This window comes from Periplaneta americana, chromosome 17, assembly GCF_040183065.1.
Source record: "Periplaneta americana isolate PAMFEO1 chromosome 17, P.americana_PAMFEO1_priV1, whole genome shotgun sequence".
NCBI classification, from domain to species: Eukaryota; Metazoa; Arthropoda; class Insecta; order Blattodea; family Blattidae; genus Periplaneta; species Periplaneta americana.
In genome coordinates this window covers 98620706-98639726 of record NC_091133.1, presented here as the reverse complement: position 1 = coordinate 98639726, position 19021 = coordinate 98620706, and the positions used below count along the sequence as shown (strand labels likewise).

General features: G+C 34.3%; 1 protein-coding gene across 1 annotated transcript in view; it reads left to right on the top strand.

Annotated features, from left to right (window-relative positions):
- The first annotated feature begins 7342 nt into the window (after positions 1-7342).
- Positions 7343-19021, top strand: part of LOC138693199 (uncharacterized) — a 41470-nt gene continuing 29791 nt past the window's right edge. Inside the window, exon 1 of the mRNA XM_069816943.1 lies at positions 7343-7527. Coding sequence (XP_069673044.1) covers positions 7375-7527 — 153 coding nt within the window. The 5' untranslated portion in view covers positions 7343-7374. The remainder of the gene's footprint in view (positions 7528-19021) is intronic.

Below are 19021 nucleotides of genomic sequence, written 5' to 3'. Positions count from 1 at the left end.
TTGTACGAAATGGAAATATAAAAACTGGAAATTTATATTTTGAAGAGGTGGAGAAGTTTAAATATCTTGGAGCAACAGTAACAAATATAAATGATACTCGGGAGGAAATTAAACACAGAATAAATATGGGAAATGCCTGTTATTATTCGGTTGAGAAACTTTTATCGCCCAGTCTCCTGTCAAAAAATGTGAAAGTTAGAATTTATAAAACAGATATATTACCGGTTGTTCTTTATGGTTGTGAAACTTGGACTCTCACTTTGAGAGAGGAGCATAGGTTAAGGGTGTTTGAGAATAAGGTGCTTAGGAAAATATTTGGGGCTAAGAGGGATGAAGTTACAGGAGAATGAAGAAAGTTACACAACACAGAACTGCACGCATTGTATTCTTCACCTGACATAATTAGGAACATTAAATCAAGACGTTTGAGATGGACAGGGCATGTAGCACGTATGGGCGAATCCAGAAATGCATATAGAGTGTTAGTTGGGAGGCCGGAGGGAAAAAGACCTTTAGGGAGGCCGAGACGTAGATGGGAAGATAATATTAAAATTGATTTGAGGGTGGTGCGATATGATGATAGAGAATGGATTAATCTTGCTCAGGATAGGCGCCAATTGCGGGCTTATGTGAGGGCGCCAATGAACCTCCGGGTTCCTTAAAAGCCAGTAAGTAAGTAATGTGTTTTGTTCCATGTCACGATGTTACATACATTTTGTCGGCGGATATTACAGATGAGTTAATGTCCTTCATTTCTTCATTTTCAAAAGAACTAAGTCAAAATATTTACTTGGTCTTTAAGATTAATTTTTGTTATAAATTATCCAAACTACTGAAAATAAGTGACAGAATTAATACAGTACAGAGTAAAAACTTCCTTGATCCTGGAGCTCTGGAATTAACAGTGCAGGCACTCAAAATGTTTCTTCAACAATAGCTATATAATTATAAATATTAGTGTAATTGTTAAAGTGGTTCATATTTTGTTCTGCCCAACGTGACCAAGTAGGAGTCGCGTGAGCCGTCAGTCAAGTACTTCTCTTGCATATGCGTCGTCCACTTTAAAACTCCAGTAATACTTATTCTTATAGCCTCGTGGGACAAAGTATGTTCCCTAATGATGATGGTGTCCGAGATAAAAATGCTATAGATTTCTGTAGATACTCTGTTCAGATTGAAAGGTATTGAATACACCACGCGTTTTTTTCGAATGTATTTTAAATTCAAGTAAAATTAACGCCGCGTTAACAATAAAAGGAACCCATATATATCGAATATTAATGATCGAATATGGCTATGCAATATCCTCCTGGGAAATAGAGCCGTATACACAAATAACCAGTTCATATGGCTTGATCATAAATTAAATAAACTCAGCATTCCAATTGTATCGCCACAATCACATCAACGCTATAACTACCTGCGGCATATGTTTATAGAAGGTATTAAATAACTCTAATTATGACGTATGCTGGGAAATGAGAATTGAAACGTGCAGCATTAAACCCCGATCAAACACAATGCACAATCCGACTGCTATGAAATTCCAATATGCATACATAATCCGCAAAATATACTTACGAATTCCACAAACTGATAGAATCTGAGACCAGTAACAAGACTAAATTCACCAAAAATTTTGGTCAACAAAATATAAACACAGTTTATTGCTATTTCAAATATGTTTCCGTAAATTTTGTTATCACACACTTATTTTAATGTTGGTGTTCGAAGTATAAACTTGATTTAAAATATGGTTAGGCCTACTTTAGGATTTGTATGAGTATGCGTGTGATTTACATATAACAAAATTCTGTAAACCATGTATCCGAATGTATTATAATTCAATCCTCTGTGCTTAGGACAAGAGTTAAAATATGTACTCCAATATTGAGAACATATTTTGAAAAATCTTATACAAATGAAATCAATAGTGTTCTGCCAAATGCCAGGTTTTTCACTGTAAACCCATCATTCTCCAATCATTCTTTTGGTCTGCCTTCCTCTTAGTCTCCGCATATGATCCACATATCCTACTGTGGTCTATCATCTGATTTATTCTGTCTCGAACTCTTCCCCGTTCACCATTCCTTCCAATGCATCTTTCAGTATGCAGTTTCTTCTCAACCAGTGACCCAATCAATTCCTTTTTCTCTTCCTGATCACTTTCATCATCATTCTTTCCAACACAGCTTCATTCCTTACTGTCCGTCCACTTCACATGCTCCATCCTTCTCCATATCCACATTTTAAACGTTTCTAGCTTCTTCTCTTCATTTCGTCGTAATGTTCATGCCACACTCCACACAAGGCACTTCACTAGTCTCTTCCTTGGTTCTTTTTCCAGAGGTCCGCAGAAGATACTCCTTTTCTTATTAAAAGCTTCCTTTGCCATTGCTATCCTCTTTTCCTCTTTTTGTCTTCCTGGCAGCAGCACATGTTACTGGCTATAGTACACCCCAAGTATTTGAAGGTGTCCATTTGCTCTACTGCCTCATTTAGGATTCGCACATTTATCTTCTTTATTTTTCTTCCGACAACCGTGATCTTCGTCTTGTTTGCACAGCTCACAGCTATCAATTAGCTCCAGTAGCACAGCTCTTATTATCGTTTCATCTTCTGCTAATCTAACAGTGCTTTATTATTAATATCACTCCTCCCATGTTGTGAAAACAATTAAATTAATATAATTCATTTAATAATCACAGTCAACTAACGCACTTAGAGTGATTTCTTGTAATAGAGAAGTACGATCCTATCCTATCCTATCCTATCCTATCCTATCCTATCCTATCCTATCCTATCCTATCCTATCCTATCCTATCCTATCCTATCCATACTGTTCTGTGCCATTTTACCATTTCTTAGTCCGTGTCTGATTCTCATTTGCACTGTAAAATAGAATCTTGTCACTGCCATAACACTGTGAAGACTAATTTTAACATCTTTTATGTTTATCATTCAAAGATAATATCTTCTATTTCACCAAATTCATAGCAAATTTCTTCTAATTTATTTTAAACGTCGGTTAGTTCTATGCTTGGTAGATAATAATAATAATAATAATAATAATAATAATAATAATAATAATAATAATAGCCTAGTGTGTCCCTTGAAGAGCAAAGGCCTCCTGCTAGAGGGTAGCTCTGTTTCACTAACGCGGTGAGCTACTCCGCGTTAGGTTGTGTCTAGTGTTTCTTTGTCTGGTTGGAGTTGATTTCGCTGTCACTTTGATTAATTTGATTTCACTAACACTTTTATTATATTGAAAGCACCATCACTGAGTCAACTTGGGATGTTGTTTGTGGCTGGCACTGTCTTCATTTGTAGTCGACTTCCAATTGTTCTCCATGTTCCCCTGCTTCTTGCTATTCTGGACCATTGCTGGCCTGCTTGTGTTGTGTAGAAGTCTGCCCACCTCTTCCTTGGTCTGCCTCTGTGCCGGTCTCCTGTGCGCGGGTCCCACATGGTGGCTCTGTATGTCCATCTTTCGTCTTTCATCCGCGCGATGTGGCCTCCCCACTTCCACTTCAATTAACGTGCCCAAAAATGTAAAAACTTCTAGAATTCTAAATGTTTAATACAGTATCTAATTAATATGTCACTGCTAAGTTTCATGTGTAAATATTACGTATGTGGAAGACCAGAGGTCAATTAAGACTGAAAGAAACACTGAAGCAGTAAATATAATTGCATTTAATGGCAAATGACATTTCTGAGAAACTTAATTAAAGAGATTAGCGTAAGCAGCTGACGCATTCTCAGTAAATGGGTTTAATTACAGGGATATCCAATGAGTTATGCCGACAACGAAATTCAGTCACGATTTGTCAGAGGAATTCCGATTATCCTGCTGGTGTCATATAATTTTTATTCATTATTGTCATATAATCTTCTATAAATACGGTAGCTTTTACTAACTAAAACCAGGGTAAGTAGGAATTTAGAATTGTCTAATACAACAAAGAATAATTAATTTGAATAGGCCTACTCTTTATATTTATTGACCCACAACATATTCTCGTATAATAAAGAATATAATTACAAACAAACAAGAGAAATAGAAATAAAATAATACAATCAATATAAAAAAGGAGATACAGTAGTATTAACAAAATTTGAGACCGACTGAGCAGCGCTCGTGTTCGGTCGCAGTTCAGATATAATATTAATAGGTCTATAAGAGAATATAAAATAGAATAAAATAGGAAATAAAATTAAAATTACAGTTACAGAAATTATATAATACAATATTAATATAAGAGAAATATAGAAAATAAAAATAATAATAATAAAAATAAATAAGTAAAATAAAATAGGAACTAAAATTTAAATTACAGCGGCAATGGAATTTTATAATATAATATTAACACTAGAGAAGAATAATATTGCACGTGAAAAGTCAACATTCCCGTTTATTACACTACTTTTGACCTTTTTACATCTTACGTGACCAAAACTGTTCCTATCTTCTTTTATTCACACTTTATATCCTCCCACTTCTATATTGTTTCTTCTAACTTCACCTTCTGCATTTCCTATGTGTCCTATGCCTCATCATTCTACTCTCTTTCATTTTCTATTTCTACTCATAATTCATTTCATTTGTCAATTAGTTCCTTCGCTCTTTTCTGTTCTATTCCTATCATTTACAATTACTAATTATTCACTGATTTACTCTTAAAATATATTTCACTTTATATCAGGGGCGGCTTTAGGGGTAGTGCCCTCGTGCCATGGCACTGCCTAAATAATTAAATCTTATTTTTAACTTACATTCAGAGCTCTATAAGATCAGAAAAGTTATAAAAAAAATATGGATTTATCATGGATTGAATTCAGCAGAACATCGATTTGAACTATCGCGCCGCGCCATGTCAGAGTAACAATGCCGTTCGCCCGCTCATGCGCTGCTGTATATCTCTATACATATCCTTGTCATTGGAGCCAGTTTTCAACTACCTCTGTATGGGCATGCGCAGGAATGTCTTGTAATCCATTCGACGGAATTTCATGGTGGTGCAAAGGGCAAGGGGAAAGATCTTATCGGTGTCATTCAGTTGACAACTCGATTCGAGGTGGCAACTAAATAACGAATATTTGTTCCATGCCAGGGCTGACTTTCTCCCCGGAAAATATGTTATTGAAAAGATCGCGAGTGTAGGGAAAACAATGCGGTATCTGGCGTCACATAATTATGCATATAATTGCGCTGTGTCAATGAGAAACAATAAATTATGAATAAAATAAATACTCCTTTATAAAATACATTTTCTTTATCACAACAGAAAGTAAATACATATGGAAAGATTAACTCTAGATTTGAACATAAATATGAAAATAAGAACTGCTAAAATGTTTATGCAAAAACAAATAGATTTGTTGATGTGATATTAAAAATTCTTTCCTCGGTTTTCCTCGTGTTCTCTTTCAATTCATCTGGCATTGGTATAAAAAGTTGTGATGGATTTAGTTCACTTGTGGTAGCAAAATTCCCAAAATTTTACGCAGAAAGTCAATGAACTCTTTGCTGAAAATTACAGGAAAATAAAATTCAAGTATAGAACAGTTGAGAAACTTCGAAGTTCCGTGAATTTATTGTATTAATTTACCATGGGCCTATTATTATTATTATTATTATTATTATTATTATTATTATTATTATTATTATTATTATTATTTATATAAAATATTCACGATATAAAACGATACATTACAGTTACTTTTCGTCTCTGGCTTGAATGTTCTGGCACTACTCAGACAAAGTGGCTTCAGCCGCCACTGCTTTATATTACTATTTCCTTGTCTCTCCTGAGAATTCACCTTCTTTATTCTTTACTTCCTAATCTCTGTCATATTTCACCTTGACTATTCCTTACTCCTACATCACTTTGATATTAACATTTCTTAACATTATAAAAATATTCTTTACCTTCACATTATTTGTAAAAACTATGTTCTTCACACACTTACTGTCCCATTGCTACTACTGTTTATATATTACACAGGGTGATTCACAAGGAGTTACGGTCACTTACGGAGCGTATTTTCAAAGATATTTTAGCTAGTGATGTCATACAAACTTGGGTCCTATTCTCAATATTTTTAGAGTAACTCTAATTATAAATTGTTCGTAAAATGCCTTTTTCTTCAGGTTTGAGACTAAAATAATATTACAGATAGAGAATGAACTATGCGGAAGTACTATTTCTTTAATTGGGTATTATTCTTAAGCTAAAAATGTATTGTGAATTCCATAGTTACTTCGTACAGATTTTTTTTTCAATTTTTAATTACAAAATTACATTTTTCTTACGTACTTACCATAACAATTATTATAAATCACGCCACTCTTGTAAATTCTTTAAGACTGTACATTACGATGTAAAATTGAACTGTAAAGAATCAAGTTTCTAGAAGTCGTGTGATTTGTAACAATTGTAATAAGTGCGTAATAATAATGTAATTTTTAAAGAACAATTAAAGAAAATATATGTACAAAGCAACTTAGGAATTAACAATACATTATTAGCTTCATATTACTAGTCAATTACAGAAATACTACTTTGAAAAGTACATTCTCTATTTGTAATATTCTTTTACTCTCAAAACTAAAGGAAATAGGTATTTTACAAACAACTTCAAATTAATGTAACTCTGAAAATATTAATAATAGGACCCATAAAATGCCACATTCTACACTAAGACTTCACTAGTCTCTTTCTTAGTACTACATTACATGAATTCTAATTATCTAATTTAAAGTTAATGGAGAATTATACTGAAATAATTTATTTTATTTTCAAAATAATGTCTTTGTTTTGCTGTAAACAGTACGGTATTTAGGCCTAAATGCGCATTACCCGACTTAAAATAATGAAGTTCCATACTGAAATCTTCTGGTCATTCAGTAAAAAAATGTCTCAGATATGTTTGTTTCTTGCTGCAATTATCTGGTCATCAGTAAATAGTACTGTATTTAGATTCAAATTACTTTATTTAAAGATAATGAAGTTTCATATTGATTTCTTGTGCTGCAATGCGAAACGCTATTTGTAGTTATCTAGCTGGTAACTGTAACATCATACATGTGCAAGTGTTTATGTTTCAGGATTTAGGTTAATGTTCTATACTGTAGTAGTGTGGGAAAAAATTGTTACTTTTGATACATTTCTCACGCGGAAGTCACCCAGTTTTGATGCACCATGTTAAAATAAACAAATTGCAGGATACCTATGAGGCCATGCGAAGCATCAACAGCTGTAATGCATGACGTAACGCGCTAGCATTCCCAAGATCACGCACAAAAAAAAAAAAAAAGGAGAGTAAACACCAAGTGGGATCTTAGCGAGTTCCTGCACAGTGCAAGCCAACATGTCGGCTCTGGCAGTGGTTCATGTGTTGTGTGCAGTGTTGGCTGTGGTGGATGCAGCGTCCGACAGAGTCAACACTTCCACCACTTTCCTCCGCTTGACTGCTTCGAGAAGCGATGAAGGCATTTGGACTGCGCGCTTTGCCGAATACGAGGTAAGAGCCAATAAAACTTTTCGTTGCCTTTCTATAACTATTAGTGGCTTGTGCAGCCACGTTCAAATACAAATTTTTCAGATTTATTTTCAATGAAGAATACCAGGCATTTTGAAAGTTATTTGCTTTCGTAATAATGAAACATTATCCTCTGAATGTTTTTTTATGCCAAATAGTTTTTCTTGAACCTATCCACCTTCAGTTTTTGAGTTTAAACGCTAAAACACAAGTAACAATGTCAGGACGATCAGTGGGTTTTTCATGTAGGAGTAAAGCAATAGCTATTTCAGGTCATTGTGGATTATAGGTGAAAGTTAAAAAAAGTCAGGTTAGCTATGATTTCAAACGATAGACATAGCATCTTGGCATAGCTGCTGCATGTAGAGCTTGAAATGTAGAGAGTAAAATCGTTTTATCCCTCTAAGAGATCTTGCTGAAATGATCGGAGACTACATAATTTTGTAGGCTTCTTATTTTATCAGATAGTAATACCTTTTGGTTTTTCCTTAGGAACTGTAATTTTTGCGCTCTCTCGAGCCAACACTGAAGAGAATGGCGCATATAAATATCTAATCACACCGCCGTTAAGTATATGAAAAAGACCCAAACCCACTTCATTAGTAACTATAAAAATATTTGACTTTTAATAACAATATTATTATCTTACGTGCGTTTTGTGGTTTTATATTTTTATATACAGTGCAGTGTATATATATATATATATATATATATATATATATATATATATATATATACACACACACAAATATATAAATTATACCGTAGAAATGAAGATCTAATTTAAGATATTCTCTACATCTGCTTACATAATCCCAAAACGTTTCACTTTCATATGTTAAATATAGCATTAATATGTATAATTAATGGAAAATAGTCTCATCATGGTTTTAACTGTAATATTTCATTTCTAATGGTAATAATGTCATAAAACCACCTCTAGTTTTGTAGATTTTAATATCCAATACACAGCTGTACTCAGAAAATTACACACCGCAGAATCAGTCCTGTAAATTATTTTTAGTACGTCTTGAAGTTTTCAATAACCAATTGAATTTGAGCTCTAAATATGTCACCAATCCTACAGGTCATGGCCTTCGTGTAATGGCCTATTTTTATTGTAGTTTGTGTTTTATTTATTCTGAAATGCAATTAATTAGTTCTCAAAACTGATGAAAGATGGATTTTGGAAAATAGGAAAATTATGTAGGAAAACTAACACTTCACTGAAAGTTACTATTTTTCTGAAAATCCTTGGATGCCAAGCTTCAAAACGACGGGTCAGTCATTAAAATCCGTTCAGCCGTTTTCCCGTAATTTCCATTACCAGTTCAAATTATATACATAGATTTGTAGCCTGGAGTATCCTTTTAAGATGCAGAGAGATTGGAACGCCGAAGGCTTTGTAATAAAGTGAGATTCAAGTGACCTGAAACTTTGCGTTATAAAAGAATTTCATTATAAGTGGAATTTATAATAGATGTATTATGCTATTGGATAAGTGAGAATGATGAAATTTTAACGACTAGCCTATATTAAGGTTTATGTTACAACTTCTATATATTTATTCCTGTTTATAATATTTTATTTAAATTGCAACACATTGTATATTTAAACTGTCACAGTAGCTCAGTGCTAGCGCGATGGGCTTATCAGCCAAGGGTCCGGGTTGAAATCCCTTTCGATTTACCCCGAATTTGTAACTTGCGTTGGGCAAGTCCGTGGGCAAGGTGCATAGTGCCTTACAGTTCCCCTATGATATTCCAACAGTACTCCATCACCATCATTAGGCCTACTATTTCGTGTTATGTAGAGACACCTCTTGTGGCGGACTCTGAATATTCTTTCGCGAATTAAGTGGTCTCGCGACATCGTGGAGTTGGAGCTAATATAGACCAGTTACGGGCCCTTCCATTTACACAAAAATTGCTTTCTGAACATTAGTTTACGAAAAAGGAATGTCAATTGTCTTTGGAATTGGAATACTAACGAGCTAATTGTCTCTTCTTTGTTATTTAAGGATACACTCCACTAAAATTTACAACGTTTTTCCTAATCGTTTTTTTTTTCAACTAAATTTTGACAGCATGTTTGTTATGTAAGTGACTAACAGAATCCACATTTTGAACTACCAAATGTTTTTGGCTTCTGGTTTTTATTGTCTTTCTATTCTATTTATAAATATTTTCGAACTCAGTTTTTAATAGAAGATCTCAATTTTTAAGCTTCGCTTCTTTTTCTTATTGGTTACATTCACAAGACATAGAGAAACATTTCTATGGACTGATATTATAAAATATCTCAAAAATAGAATAATAAAATCCGCCTGTCATAGCAGGTGACCATATAGGTCCGGAAATCAGTTAAAAAAAATTAATCCTTAAATTATTGGCAAAACTTAATTTCTCACACTAGTTTATTAAACCTTGTCGGACTGTAAAGAAAACAACTATCGCAATGTCCATATTTTATATGTTGTGCAATGTTATAGTAATGTGAATTTTTAATTTTCTTACCAATTCTTTTTCTATTGTTCTATTAAAATTATAGCATATAGCCTATTAACCTGTTGTATCCTATAGGACATTTCGTGAATTTAAGGGTTAAAAATGTTATGTTCCCTATAATTAATAAAAATATTAATAAAATAAACTATAAGCATTTCTCACAAAATAAATACACAGAAACTTATAGCTACTTCATAAATATTTGCAGTAAAAATTTAATCCAGATTGATTGTTTGGCATAAAAAGTTGGTGTTGAATCAAGAAAAATAAACTTACAGAATTGAGGTTCTGCAGTAATTTTAGTGCATTGTTAATTAGTGTTTCAAATATCAGATTTCGAACTGCAAAATGCTTCCGTGCCAATTATCATAAACGGATATTGATTTCCTGTTGGTATTTGTACATTCCTCAATTTACACAGGAACTGTGTATAAACAATAAATTTTAACAGCACTTGTAATCTATAAACTGATCACTTCCCACAGGAATGAGCGGTCATAAGCTGAGTAATGCCTCACAGTATTTGTTCTCATTAACGTGTTAATCTATTACAATTCACAATTAAATCTATATTGTTTAATTTGAGTGATTGCTGTTGAATTAAATTTGAAAATAGTAAACATTACTTGCAAAAATAATTAATAATTACATTATCACTATCACTATTTTTACTGTTGCCAATACTGCATTTTTAATTATAATGGGCATCTATCTTTTCATCCATCTACGTGTCTGCAATCCTATATTTTTTTCCCCGTTTCGCGTATAATTAAAAGTCTATTTCAGATGTAAGTTTACACCAGGTATATCAATTGATGCCCACAGGAGCAAGCGCGCGCTTTAGAGCCCAGGAGAGCCTGAGCGCTTTACAGCGGAAAGGAAAGAGACAGACGAAAGAGGTGGTACATGCCGCTTGGTCGAGCTATATTCAAGGATGGCCAGCATTGATTCAATAGATAAAGGAAAGAGAACTTATTAAAACTGTATCCATGTTAATTTTTAGATTTGCCTGAGAAGTATAAGTGCATTATAAGAATGTAAGTTTTAATTTTAATGCTCATTTTTCACAAGTTTGATTTTTTTATTCAAAAGAAATATTTTCTCAACTTTTCGTATAGAAAAGTGAAATTTTCAGGTATAGGCCTATTTATTTAGTAGCCTTACAGAATGTTTTCGTAAATCTAATATACCGTATATACGTATTACTGAAGATAGTGTATTGAAATTTTTGAAAATATTCGCATGGAAATTGTTTGTAAGGAAATGAATTAACAAAGCAACTACTGTTACATCATAAGCAAAAGATACGTGCCCATGTGTTTTAAAAATGTCAGCTCTATAGCTTCGGCAGATTTCGAGAAAATAATTTAATATTCCGATGATAGGAAGTTGCTCACAAATATCACCTTAAAAGCATAATGCGATAAAAGTTTAGTTATGTAATATTAGTTACACTTAAAACAGATACAGTACCTAGGTAACTTTGCTTTGTACTGTAATATTGTTTTGATTAGTTTATTGATTACTTTTGTAAGGCTAAAGATACCATCAATATAAATTCCAACTTATCATGTCATACTCAACCTCTTTCTTTGGAATATCACTTTCTTTATGAATGATGTGTTTCATCCACTTAATACAGTATAATATTATACTACTATGGAATTTAAGTGAATATTCCTTCTTAACTCTCTATTATGTTATTAAGATTTGAAACACAAATGCAATATTAAGAAATCAGTGTTAGTACTTTTGTTTTACAGACAATATAGATAATATTAAACAGAAAGAAGCCATATAAAAATAACGGCATAAAATTTCACGTTCCGTTTGAAGTTTGTGCACCACTAGTTTCTTAATCCAACAGGTTGCTTATTCATATACACAACTCTTCCTCTTTCCATACTTAGCGCTTGCTGCCCGCGCACGACGTCAAGGTCAGAAAAATGCGCTTGCTTTGACATCACTGGTTTACACCAACGATTTTAACAGTCACATTTATTTCTTTTTTGTAATTGCCTAATTTATCTTTCAAGAACATAAAGTTCAGCTTATTTTGTACATTTTCATTACTGAACCTTTAATTTCATATTATCAATATGAAAAATATATTTAACTTCTTTTTCTCCTGTCATCGTCCAGTATTTACTTATAATATAGAGCGTACGATACTGTCTTAATCACATTATTATCTCATCTTATTCATTTAATAACTAATAATGAGATAACAGTGTAGCTAAACCATTCAGTCTTTCGACGTGAAACGTCTGTACTCGAACCGCAAGACATCATATCGTGATTCTGATATAAAAAACAGCGTGCGGGAGTACTTATACCTTCTTTTCCAATCATTACCCGATGAACATGGTTGATTGCAAACAATAACATAGGACTTTTATTATATGTACTGACCGCTGGCGCGGAGTTTTGCTTCTCGGCGGCTGGGCATATTGCAGCCGGTCGCACTCGCACTTTAACTTCGCTACTTTAAACGTGTATAAAATAGTAGCTTAGCCATTCCGGGCTAACTGGAAATTTTAATGAAAAAATATTTCTCAGAAGTACAAGGCTAGCATAAATGATTTAAGCGATTTTATTGTCATGTATTATGACAAGTATGAAGGCTACAGTATTGAAACATATACTTACTTACTGGCTTTTAACGAACTCGAAGGTTCATTGCCGCCCTCACATAAGCCCGCCATTGGTCCCTATCCTGAGCAAGATTAATCCATTCTCTATCATCATATCCCATCTCCCTCAAATCCATTTTAATATTATCCTCCCACCTACGTCTCGGCCTCCCCAAAGGTCTTTTTCCCTCCGGCCTCCCAACTAACACTCTATATGCATTTCTGGATTCGCCCATACGTGCTACATGCCCTGCCCATCTCAAACGTCTGGATTTAATGTTCCTAATTATGTCAGGTGAAGAATACAATGCGTGCAGTTCTGTGTTGTGTAACTTTTTCCATTCTCTTGTAACTTCATCCATCTTAGCCCCAAATATTTTCCTAAGCACCTTATTCTCAAACACCCTTAACCTATGTTCCTCTCTCAAAGTGAGAGTCCAAGTTTCACAACCATAAAGAACAACCGGTAATATAACTGTTTGATAAATTCTAGCTTTCAAATTTTTAGACAGCAGACTGGATGATAAAAGCTTCTCAACCGAATAATAACACACATTTCCCATATTTATTCTGTGATTAATTTCCTCCCGAGTACCATTATATTTGTTACTGTTGCTCCCAGATATTTGAACTTCTCCACCTCTTCAAAAGATAAATTTCCAACTTTTATATTTCCATTTCGTACAATATTCTCGTCACGAGACATAATCATATACTTTGTCTTTTCGGGATTTACTTCCAAACCTATCTCTTTACTCGCTTCCAGTAAAATTCCCGTGTTTTCCCTAATCGTTTATGGATTTTCTCCTAACATATTCACGTCATCCGCATAGACAAGCAGTTGATGTAACCCGTTCAATTCCAAACCCTCTCTGTTATCCTGGACTTTCCTAATGGCATATACAAATAAAAAAGAGATTCTCACCAAGTTTTCAAACTACAACTGCTACAATTGCTCGATGTGCTCTCCTTGTGTCACGCGACAAACATCGACACGATAGTCCAACTCCATCCACACACGCCGGAGCATATCCCGGTCAACTCTAGCCACAGTCGCACGGATTCGATTCTTCAGTTTATCAAGATTAACTGCCAATGTTGGTACATAATCTAAGTCTTTGACAAACCTCCAAAGAAAAAAATCAAATGAGGTCAGATTAGGCTACCGGGGACGCCAGCGGATAAGACATCGATCATTGTTAGAAGCCCATCCAACCCAAATTTGAGGGAATTGCTGATTAAGATAATGATGCACTTGAAGATGGTGGAACCTCGTCTTGCTGAAATAAAAACCCTGGTTTTTCTTGCAGTATCTGAGGCGTCAACTACTGCATCATCAACACTGCACAGTCGATTTCCTCTGACACCTCACATAAGCTTCTCTTACGCGCTTAACAATTTCGTTGGAGACAGACGTGCGTCCGGTGGATTTTTTACAGAGACATTCTGTAGCTGTAAATTTCGAATTCCAATCACATATTTTGATTTTATTTGGTGCTTCCTTATGATACCGTGTGTGGAAATGTCTTTGTACAGTGGTTACTGACTTTGTGTGGAATTCATGTACGCAATACGCGCGCTCTTCTCCTGTCGCCGCCATTTCTCATACCTAGCCGCTTGGCGGTCACACAGTGTACTGAGATACTTCCGCGAAACTTTAAACCTAATTTGGAGAGCGTCTCTTTTCATTGGCATATGTTTCAATACTGTAGACTTCATTCTTTTCATAATACATGACAATGAAATCGCTTAAATCAATTTCGCTAGCCCTGTATTTGTTATTATTAGTATAAGACATATAATATGAGGCTCTAAATTAAGTATTGTAGTGTATTTGGAAAATATTTTACAAGTTTTATGGGCATTGAATCTAAGTGCTCTTGGCTGAGTAAGAGATACTGTTTTGTTTCTCTAAAGTTTGCAGCTCTTACTCATAGAAAGATCTGCTGTTAATGTATGTTTTTCAAGCAGCTATTGTTGAAGAAATATTTTCAGCGTCTGTACTGTTAATTCCAGAGCTCCAGGATCAAAATACTTTGTGCTCTGAACCCACTAATTTCCGATAAAATTGAAAGCGTGGTACCGTATACCATGTTCTAGAGGACTTGCGGTTATTTCTCAAAAAGGCAAGTAATGAAATTAATTGTCCGTGTCAGGAGATGGTACGCCACATGTCCTTGAATGTCAGAAAGTGAAAACGTCACTCAATCAAAGTCGCTCCTCAGCTGTTTCCTGCCACATGCGTAGAAACGAACGAATATCACTGCCGAAAATGAAAAGAGCAGTGAGACTTCGCTGTGGAAGAAAAGAAGGTATACAATGTTAATTAAAGTCAAATTAACAACAAAACGTTAAGAAAACAGAAAGCGAAACACTTTCTTCCTACAACAATTCTTAATCAAAATAAAAGAGTAACGCATATCAATTCCCTTGCATCCAATAACCGATGGAGTGCAACGTAACATTAGAAAAAAGACCAAAATAAATTCTTCGTACTCATATTGTTTAGAAAGAAAAATAAAATACAAGACAAATCTAAAAAGACATAAACAGAGGGAGAAAGATATACGGAACGACGAGCGATACAGAAACAGAAAGGTCCGTAGGTAGCTAGATAGATGGGTCGACGAGATAAATATTTGTAGATGTATACTAGATAGATGAAAGGATATTATAGATGCAGGCCATTCGGTATTACGTGAAAACATCTGCGCGTGAGGGGAAAAAAGTGGACTGGGAAGCTTCCCTCCCTCGCTACACTGCCACTTGCAGGTAGCTTAGATCGCTTACCCCCACCATACGGTTCTTACTATAAGGCAGCCGCGGCGAAAATGCGACTCACGAGCACATTATGGCTCGCAGTGCTTTTCTCTCGCTTCCTACCTACAACCCCCACCCTCTTACTCACTGGAGTCAAACTCCGTTCTATTTGTATTTGTCTCGGACCTGCGAGTGGCGTATCGTCGCAATATCTCTCTCGAAACCTTATACCTGTATAAAAAACGAAAGTTTCAAGTAGGATGGGAGGATGCATTCTTTTGCTTACAATATGATGAAAATATTAAATGTATGATTTGTTCCCAAATATTACTAGGAAAACGGTTGTATAACATAAAACGGCATTATAAGTTACTACATGTTACTGATGAAACATTAAAATGTTAAGTGTTATTATTATTATTATTATTATTATTATTATTATTATTATTATTATTATTATTATTATTTCTGTACGTACGATTCTTTTACAGCAGATGTACGAATAATGCGGTTAGATTTTCAATTTAAACTCACAGATTTACAATATGACGTTAAATGGAAGCTAGATGTAAGGACTTGACAGATATTGAACTTTTCAAATCTTTGGAAAAAAATAAATATTTGAAGCTTCGTTCTTTCGCTTGCTCTGTTGAAGCCATGTTCGCTGTGACTTACGTTTGTGAAAAATTATTTTCAACAATGAAAATAGTAAAAATCAAATTTAGATCACGACTGACAGACAAATACCTTCGTGATCAACTACGATTGGCAGTAAGTGACATAATTCCTGATTTTGAAACTTTGTCGCAGAGACATTCTGAAGACAGTTAATTTTAGGTTGTGATAATGTGTCCTATGTTTTCTTGTTCATTTCTTTCTTCGTTACACGTCCTAAACATTAACTTCCCCTTCTGTTGTCCGCCTCCCTCCATAGGTGCTATGCACGTTGCAGCTTACACAGTGGCTTGGCGCACCATGGCCTTTTCACCACGGCTGCTATAAGGTATGGCGCACACAAGCGTTTGGTTTGACGAGATAATGAATGACCTTAATTGGCTAAATTGAGGGGAAGTAGATAGTTGGAGAGATTGAATCTTTGAGTGACAAGCAGAACTAGATAGGTTTAGATAGTATTAAATAGTATTAGGAATAATTATAACTAGATAAGATTTTATAGCACTGTTATTGTAGTTTTGATAGGTGTAGGTAGCTGAATTAGATAGGCCTAGATAGCTCTAGATATGATTAGATTGATAGGATTACAAAGTTGGTATTAGATATGATTAGATAGGACTACATATCATTAGATAGAGCTACATATTATTAGATAGGCTTAGATATAATTAGAGTTAGACATGATTAGACAGGATATGTTTAGATATGATTTACAGATACGGTTCTATATGATTAGAATTATAGGGTTAGATGTGATTAGATAGGATTAGATATGTTTAGTTGGGATTAAATACGTTTAGATAAGTTTAATATGATTAGATGATACGGTTAGATATGATTAGATAGATATCGTCAGATATGATTATATAGGTTGATTTAAATATGATTAGAAAAGTAGGGTTCGATATGTTTAAATGAATGAAGTTATTGTGATTAGATAGACGAAGTTACTGTACATAATATGTTTAAAAATATATAAGATTAACTATGACTAGAATGAAGGAGATGTTATGAGGTAGACGAGGTTATATTATGTGTTTAGATAGATGAAGTTATGTATGAATAAATGATGAGTCTAAATTTGATTAGATACATAGGGTTAAATATGAAGGTAGACAAGGTTATGTGTTTAGATATTGTTAGATAGAGTTAGATTTGCTTAACTGAATAGGGTTAAATATGATTAGAAGAATATTTAGATATGATTAAATAGAGTTATATGTCATTAGATTAACGAGGTTACATATGCGTAGTGTGTTATTTATGATTAGATAACTGGTCAAAATGTGATTAGATATAATTAGATAGTCGAAGTTATATTATGTTGCGGTAATAGGGTTAGATATGATTAGATAGGATTAGGTGTGATTAGGTAGATACAATGCAATATGATTAGAAAAATAGGATTACATGTGATTAGATAGATAGGATTAAATGTGATTAGATAGACGAGGTTTTTTATGTTTAGGTAGATAGGGTTAGATGTGATTAGATTGATAGTGTTAGATATGATCAGGCAGGTATGTTTGGATATGATAAGGCAGATACAGCTAGATGGATAAGGTCATGTGTGATTAGATGGGCGGGGTCAGACGTGATTATGGAAGGTTGTGTATGATTATATATATAGACTCTCGGGTTGAATATTATTTGATAGATAAGGTTAGATATCGTTGGATAATACGTTTATATGTGATTAGGAAGATAGTGTTGGACATGACTAGATAGATAGGATTAGATATAATTTTGTAGTTAGGGTGAGATAAGATAAGACATATATGGTTAGATATCATTAGACAGAGAGTGTTACATATGATTAGTCAGAGAGTATTTCATATGATTAGATAGGGTTAGGTATGATTAGATAGACAGGATTAGATATGATTAAATATCAAATAGAGTTACATATGATTAGGTAGGGAAAGTTAGATAGGTGAGATTGGTTGAATTGATGAATGAAATGATGGATAGGCGGACAGAAATGTATCTGCCGCGCCTTCCTGCCTGCCCGTCGCCATAACGAGATTGCGTGGTCGTGCAGCTGAAGAACATGACTGACAGATAAGGAAGGAGATTTAGTCACTCGGCCTTGGAAAGGATATGCATTTCAACACATTTACGAGATGACATCATACTTATGTTGCGACATGTTTTGGATGATTGATTACATTAAAGAAGGATTTTACAAAAGTGCGCATTTTACGTACCGATATCAGAAATGGGAAAAGCTTGTGTTAAATTGGTAATTTATGTGTAGAAATCTTTCACTAGTTTCTGTAGACCTATCCCTTTCCTTCGTCATCAACGAGACGAAAGAGATGTAGAAGATCTAATGGAAGACATAAATTAAAATAAGCCTTTCTGATTATTTGGTCTCAGTTGTCTGCTTTTCTGGCTAGTAATTTATCCGTAATACACAAGCTACGATAATTTCTATTGATACTGCTACAGATCTACTTGCCTTTTAATGTTGGTGTGGTCTAAGCTACCTACCTTTTTCGTTGCTACAACATAACATCTACACCTCTCGAATTTGGAATCTTCTTCCTGCCGATATCAGAACCTGTCGGACGCTATCGTCTTTCAAAATTAAAATACATAGTTACAGCTCGATTCAGCGTTAATGGCCACTGCCCTTGGTTGTTTGGCTAGTGAGCAAGCTGTGTGTTGCGTAATAAGAAAGAAATTGAATCACAAAAGTGCGTAGGAGGGGAAGAGGAAAGAGGAAGAATGAAAATAATATCTATGCTCGGAGCTGAGGGACACTCATGTAAAGAAAATATAAGTCATCATGACATTGCATAGTCAACAGACGTGTGTGGAAGAATATTGTGTTTCAAGACGGAGTGTACCGCGACATGATAAGAAGGAAGTGTTTGGTGTTATGACTGGGCGGCCTGA